Source organism: Scophthalmus maximus, chromosome 12 (genome assembly GCF_022379125.1).
Source record: "Scophthalmus maximus strain ysfricsl-2021 chromosome 12, ASM2237912v1, whole genome shotgun sequence".
NCBI classification, from domain to species: Eukaryota; Metazoa; Chordata; class Actinopteri; order Pleuronectiformes; family Scophthalmidae; genus Scophthalmus; species Scophthalmus maximus.
In genome coordinates this window covers 17,640,816-17,648,008 of record NC_061526.1, presented here as the reverse complement: position 1 = coordinate 17,648,008, position 7,193 = coordinate 17,640,816, and the positions used below count along the sequence as shown (strand labels likewise).

The 7,193-nt window shown below is 48.0% G+C and overlaps 1 protein-coding gene across 1 annotated transcript in view; it reads right to left on the bottom strand.

Moving 5' to 3' along the window:
• Positions 1–959: 959 nt before the first annotated feature.
• The window catches only part of LOC118318513 (lysine-specific demethylase RSBN1L-like), a 28,041-nt gene continuing 21,807 nt past the window's right edge, over positions 960–7,193 (bottom strand). The window contains exons 7-9 of the mRNA XM_035648253.2: positions 6,211–6,381; positions 5,978–6,086; positions 960–5,448 (exon numbers count right to left, since the gene is read on the bottom strand). Coding sequence (XP_035504146.2) covers positions 3,400–5,448; positions 5,978–6,086; positions 6,211–6,381 — 2,329 coding nt within the window. The 3' untranslated portion in view covers positions 960–3,399. The remainder of the gene's footprint in view (positions 5,449–5,977; positions 6,087–6,210; positions 6,382–7,193) is intronic.

Below are 7,193 nucleotides of genomic sequence, written 5' to 3'. Positions count from 1 at the left end.
TACGTGCCGTTGCGGTTGATATTCAAACGAGTAGTGTATGCTCAAAGACGGTACGGTCTGTGCGCGCGCCACATTCACGTGGACCAATGAGGTTGTTCCGAACATTCCCTCCAAAAAATCCCTTCTCTTTGTCCCTGCTCTGACTTCCTGCCTCGCTCCCTCTCCCAGCCTTTAAAGGTCAGCTGGGCTCCTCTGGCATTCCTGCTGTGTGAGTGAGTATGAGGACAAAACGAATGAGGGGGGGGGGAAGCTGTTTTGAGCTCTATTTGGCATGACACACACACCAGCCCTGTATGATGTGGCCACTGCGCTGTGGCGTGTGTGTGTGCTGTCTGCTCAGATCTCGCCTGGTAAAACTCCAGAGTTCATTGCTGCAGACTGCAGTGAGCGGCTTGCATGGCAGGAGGCACACATCGGAGGTGTCGTCTCGTAGTATCGAGAGGAGACTGGAGGGAATGACCCTCTGGTGACCTTTACGGTCACGCGGGTGTTTCTGGTCACAAAAGTGTTCTGAGATGGATCTTACGTCTCAGCTGCTGCAAGTCTGTATGTTTTATCTCAATGGATCACACGACTCCTTGTACGGCGAAAAAGCCATCTTCTGTCTTTCTTTGGGCCAGTAGTTTTGGTTGTCGGGGCTTTTAAAAACGGTAACTGCCGGTTCAAAGGTGAGCTGCGGGAAAGAAAAAACAAAGTTACAAGAAAATACTGTGTCTCTTTCCTCTTGAAATATATGCAAAGTCAAATGTTTTACGATGCAGGGTTGTTTATTGTGCATCCGTGTTTGCTAGCTACATTTCTTTGCGCGTGATCCCGAAAACAGTTAGCGCCGCGTTGCCCCATAGCCAGAAAAATAACCTATTTTATACGGTAGATGCAGAGATTTCAAAAATACGAGGACTTTTTCTCTGACGTTTTTAACCACCCGCACAATAAACACAGAAACTTAAAACACAACCTTTTCATACATTGAACCCTTTATTAACTAGGCTCATATTTAAAGTAGAAACCACACTATCGAGATTTTTTTTCCTCTTTACAAAACATCTTATGTACACTACAGTGCTGACAGTTAAAAACCACAGAAACAAAAATAGAAAAAAAAAACAAAGCAAAACAAAACTTGAGATAAATAAATTCTGTGAAAACAATCTGGAGACTTGTTTTTTTCTTGTTGTTTTCAACCTTAATTTTTGTCGCATTTGTACAAAAAACATATGATCCCGTCATGGCATCCAGTGCTTCATTATCGCATCGCTCTCCCCAGAGCCACACGGCCAAGAGTTCTCTCAGAAATGAACGCTGACCAGGAGAGCTGAGAACTGGTTTGCGGCGGGACTGATCATTAAAAATACAACCCGGCTTTCGGGATATCATTCCACCGAGTCGTCCCAATTTAGGCCGCAGATATTTGGAGAGTGTTCCGCGGCTTGAGAGAGCAATTAAAGGCTTCAATTTTTGTTTCCCAGTGAAAATCTTAAAACTTGGGACTCATAAAAACTCCCTTGAAACGTACTGAACTCCTTCTCTACGTGGCTCTGGACCATTGAGTAGTTCACAGTTAAGGACAGGCACTGGGGAAATGCTGTGGGCTACATTAGCAATTGGGCCGCGCTCCATGATCGATTGAGTCGAATCAAGACGTCGATGACAAAAACAAAACTAAACAACGACAAATCTATTTCCTCTCACTGACACAGTTTGATTAGAGTAAATCAGACACTTGGAGGAACATACACTCTTCGCAGCGGCTGCTTAAACAGATTTTCAATAATTTATTGGACTTTAAAAAAACACGGGGTTACTTCAGTCCCTGGTTGATAAATAAAACATTTTTATAGACAGGATGCTCCACACCGCAGAGAAACTGGACTTCGGCTAAAAAGATAAATAAAGCGATGAGAATAAACTCTCTCGACAGTGTACCGTCTGTTTTTCAAAGTGTCTTAGAGCGCGTGTCCATAAATGATTACAAAAATAAAAAATAAGGTATCGCAGAACTGCCGAGGCCTGAACGTAATAAAACGATAAACTCGGAAGAACCTGAAATTGCCCTGTTGATCATTTCAAAAGTGCTGTAATGAGTCACGTTTGGAAAAGTGTTAACGTACTGAATCGGTGTGATATTGTTCCGCGGCCTCATGGCCAGCTCTTGGTGCGGCTGCATAGGTCCTATTATAACGTCACAGACTGAATAATATTTTAAATGACCCTGAACGATTAGCTAAAAATCAATAGATCCTGCATTAAATGACTAGTCTGTTTTTCCTCAGGAGACCAGTGTATTCATGGAAGTGCCCGAATTGCTTTTTTTTCCTGAGACTCTGAAGGCCCGGCTGTGTAACAACCTCGGGCTGGATCCAATTCTTGCTTGGCTGACCAGCAACTAGGCGCTCAAGTTTCCAAAATTAGGAGCCCGCGGCCAACGCGTCCGACAGACGCCGGAAAACACAGCAAGGCTGGAGCTCAGCCACGGAATAAACTCAAACTGAGACTCTTTCTGTGGGGTTCTCAACTACAGGGTTACTGTAGAGGGCTTTTATGTTTTATCTTGGGCAATAAAACAATGCCATTAGATTAGAATGAATCATTTCAAGATACTTAGAAATCACATTGAACCACTCCTCATGGAGGTTGGCCCAATGGCTTTGACATTCAGATAAAAAATACTGATCCTTGTCACCTTATCAATAACTGGGAATTTCTGTTTCATGTTCAGCAGATTATTGCTCAAAATACAGTATTCAGGGAAAATTACTACAGTATACTGCATCGATTAGGATTCCTCAAAGAAATGCAGTGATTTCACATCGACACATTAGCGTATCGAATAATATCAGTTTGACCCATCGTTATTCCAGAAACAGTCTTGGGCACAAAGAATATACTTCGGGGGGGAAAAAGAAACAAAATGGAAGCATTAGCTGCAAGTTTCACAAAAAGGTTGTCGTTGTGACCTTTTTATATATATATATCTGACAAAAAGTGACCCCTTTCCTTCCACTGACGGCTCACAGATGTTCTGATATTCAAAAGGCCCAATGATCACTTCAAAAAACAAACAAACCGGACAGCAGTGTGGCAGACTTGACCCTGGAACATCTCTTCTTCAGTGTCCACTTTCTCATAATTTACTAAAAGGCCCAAACTACCGGTACACACAGCAACCGTTTAATATTTTTGAATAGGAACATCGGCACAGTCTGAATCGGTCCAGTCGAGAGGTTCGGGGTCAACGAAGCCCAACTCCGCTTTATAAACCACGATACTTTGTCCAACCCGAGACACTCCACTGTCCCGTCACTGCCTTTTTACATCGTCTTACAACAACACGGGCAAAATAAAAACCTTGTACGTGTACAGTCGTTTTAAAAACAGCGTCATTATGTACAAAAACTACTATAAAACCTGCCTCCGCTCCTCTTCATGCTGTGGAGGAGCGGAGAAGACAGAGGGGGAGGGCTGTGGGGGGAGAGGAGGTAGAGGAGGTGGAGGAAGGGGAGGCAGAGACTGCGAGGAGGAAGGAGGAGGCGGAGGCGGAGGCGGAGGAGGAGGAGGAGGGGGGGGATGCGTAAAGGACTGTGACGGAGGGAGCGGAACCTGCCCTGGTGCCGAGGTTTGGTATTGCGGTCGTGGCGGGTAAGAGCCGGGCGGCTGAGAGACGAAAGACTGATGGGGGAGGAAGGGGTGCGAGGAGAAGTGGGGGTGCTGCGGAGGGAAGTAGGTTTTGGCGAACTGGTGATGGTGAGGAAGGTGAGGAGGAAGAGACTGGGAGCCGGCGAGCGGAGCGTTCGGTTGTGACGCGGAGGCGATGAGGGGGTGCTGGTAGTACGGCTGGGACTGGGTAGGGATGTTCGGTCGGTGCGGCGGATGCGGGTGGAGGGCGCCCATGTGAGCCGGATGCGGTGTTTGTTTCTGACTAAGGTAGGGGTTAAGAGCCTGCTGCTGCTGCGGGGGGAGGGAGGGAGTGGACAGTGGATTTGGGGGGAGGATCTGGGATCTGTGAGGAAGGTGGGAGTGTGGCAGGAGAGGGGAGAAGGAAGGGGGGAGCATGTGAGGGAGGTGAGGAGGTGGGAGATGCTGGGGTGTGTATTGCTGCATGTAAACCCCGTGTCTCGCCGCGTCCTGGGGCGCACGCGAGTGCGGATCCGCCGACGTCCTGGAGTCCGAGTCCGAACCGTGAATCCATTTCTCCGGGAGCGTTTGAGTCCGCGTGTCTGCCGGCGTTTGTTCTCGCGTGTCAGCTCCCGTGCGAGTCCTTGCGTCGGATTGGAAGGTGCGTGACTGTACATCCGCAGCAGGTGCTCGAACCTCCGACCGCGACTGTGTCCGTGTGCCCGACTGAACGTCTGGTCTCAGATGAAACGAGTTTCTCTTCGTTGGTTGGTCTGACCGAGTAGAGGGAGGCAGCTGGGAGGACGAAGAGCCGGCGAAGGAAGGGACCGTGGAGAGATGTAAGTCCGCTGTGGGCTTGGGAACTGAGAGGGAAGATGTAGCTGAAGTTGACGCAGAGGAGGATGTGGACAGAACCGGAAAAGAAGTAGACGGACTTGGAGAAGCGAAGGACGAGCGCAGTGGATCAGTGGATCCAGCTGAGGAGGAAGACTTAGAAAAAGACAGAGAAAAATGTGATTTGGAGTCTGAATGAGAAGTGGAAGACGTCATTCTGCTGTCCGAGTGATGGCGATTGCGGTGATGGTGATGGTGATGCTGATGGGGGTTCGATGATACTTTGGGTTTTGAGTCCTGATGAGGAGGATGAAGAGAGACCGGCCGTGATTTGTTTTTGCAGAGAGGAGGAGCTGGAGATTCTGTCTTTGCCTTAGCAGGAGGTGAATCCTGCTGTTTGTGTTTCCCCCCTTCCTTAACCCTCTCTCTCTCCTCCTTTTTGCCTCGAGCACCGCCCGCATTCATGTCCACTGAGCCAAAGGGCGGAGGCAACAGAGGTGGATGCAGAGGAGGAGGAGGAGGAGAGGAGAGAGAAGGATGATGATGATTCGGTTCCTCCTTTTTGACAGCCGACAACGTCCCGTGTTCCACCGCGTCGGCCTCCTCGGCCTCTTCTTTTATCCTCTCCTTCACTCCTTTACCACCCTTTTCTCTCCTCGCCACCTCATTTTGCCCCAACTCCGCCACTTCCATGTCCTCCATCCTTAACTCAACAGGCTTCTCCTCCTGCTCTTCCTTCCCCTCTTTGTCTTCTTCGTCGTCGTCGTCGTCGTCTTCTTCTTCTTCCTCCTCCTCCTCCTCCTCCTCTCCCTCTCCTTGGTGGTACTGCTTTAAGCGGACGTGCCACGCCAGGCTGCAGACGGCAGACACGGTCTTGAACTGGTGGACCACGTTGCGGGGGATGAAGTAGATGTCGTCGTGGCACAGGCGGATGCGAGCGTAACGGATTCCCTCGCGACGCAGCTGGTTTAGCTTGGCATCATCCACCCACTGCACACACTGTGAAAATGAAAGGGAGGTTAGAGATAGAGGAAATAAACCACAGTCGTCTATTTTGAAAACAGACTGTTGTAAATACCGATACAAGAAGAATTTAACCTTTTCTCCTTTTTATTCCCTTTTTCCAGCCTCCATTCGGTACAGTAAATTCATCTTTTAGGAATAGATCAAAACGAGTTTGTTTAGATAAAACCCTGAATCCTTAACATATACACACACATTTACATATATATAAATGTCGGTATATATATCGGTAATGGAATCAGTATCATTTGCTCCAGACGAGTCCTTGAACTCACTGCAGTTCTTTTTTTGCTCCACCAGGTGCCAGCATCCAACATCAGTGAATATTAACGCTCCACCTCCTCCCAGTGATGAATATTGGGTGTTAAATTCGTGAAACACTGTCGGACGATTCCGTGTCTAATTTGGGATCTAAAAACAATGACTGTACCGGGCTGATTCTAATGTGCGAGCAGTGCGCATTGCCATGCCTGCTGTGCGCGTGCGTGTGCGTGTAATGTAACACCTGAGACAGCGGGGGTTCGTATAGGTCCAACTGCAGCCTCTGGACCACATAGGGGAAATCAGCAGCATGGAAACACACGACGTCTTTGGTTACACGTGGAGGCTCCGAGCTGAAAGCAGGGGAGAGGAGGAGTGTGACATCAGTCAGTGAGCATGCTGTGTTCATACTAAACAAACTGCCATCTACTGTATACGCGTGTCCACGGTGTGAACAAGTCTCGCTCCGCCGCCTACCCTTCTCCGGAGCACACGGCCTTCAGCACCCCGACGGCAGCTGTGGTCTGACGTTCGAAGCCCTGGCCGATGTGATCGGCGTGCGCCCGAGTCCGATCCTCAAACAGCATCTCTCTGGGCTCGCTGGTCCTTGGCAGCGACTGCAGCAGGTTCTTCACCTCGTTGGTGGAGCTGCGAGAGGACAGACAAGATCGCTCAATCAGAGAAACAGAAGGAAAAACACAGCTCTATGAGAACGTCTCCCCCCGTCCCCGCTGCCTAAATAAGTCTAATAAGACTGAAGGTGAGTGCAGTTTTATGTATTCATTTGTTTCCTTTGAGGAGCATGGAAAATGAAACTTATTTCTGAAGATCTTAAGAGATGTTTTCACCATTTTTCAAACTTTAAAAAAATTGGAAAAGAAATTGAGATTGAGAAACAATTGTTGGCCGGTGGCAAAAATTATCAATAGAGAATCAATGCGGATTCAAAACAAAAATATTGGTGGCGAGAAAATTTGAAGTCAGTCGCTTGGAAAAAATCCCTAGGGCTTTGTGTCAAAAGATGAGGATGCATTTGAAATAATGGAAATTAAAATGGAATTAACAGGCATCAATATTCTTGGCTCCATGTGAACAGACTGAGGAGCTAATGGGTAAAAGCATAAAACTGAAGCCGTGTTGCCAAACAATGGAAATACTGCAGTCAGCTCACTACTGGAACAGTGACTCACACTGGAGCTGCAGTCAGATTCAAACAAGAGCATAAACACACACACACACACACACACAGACACACACACAGACAAACACACAGACACAGACAGAGCAGCAGCGAGTCTGCCCGTGCTGAACAGTGAATTGTGCATTCATTCATTCAGAGATAAGAGGAGAGGCAGGAGCCGATGGAAGAGGAAGAAAGAAGCTGAGGGAAATAGTAGAGAGTGGAGGGGGGATTAACACACACACACACACACACACACACACCCACACAGCTTAGTGCG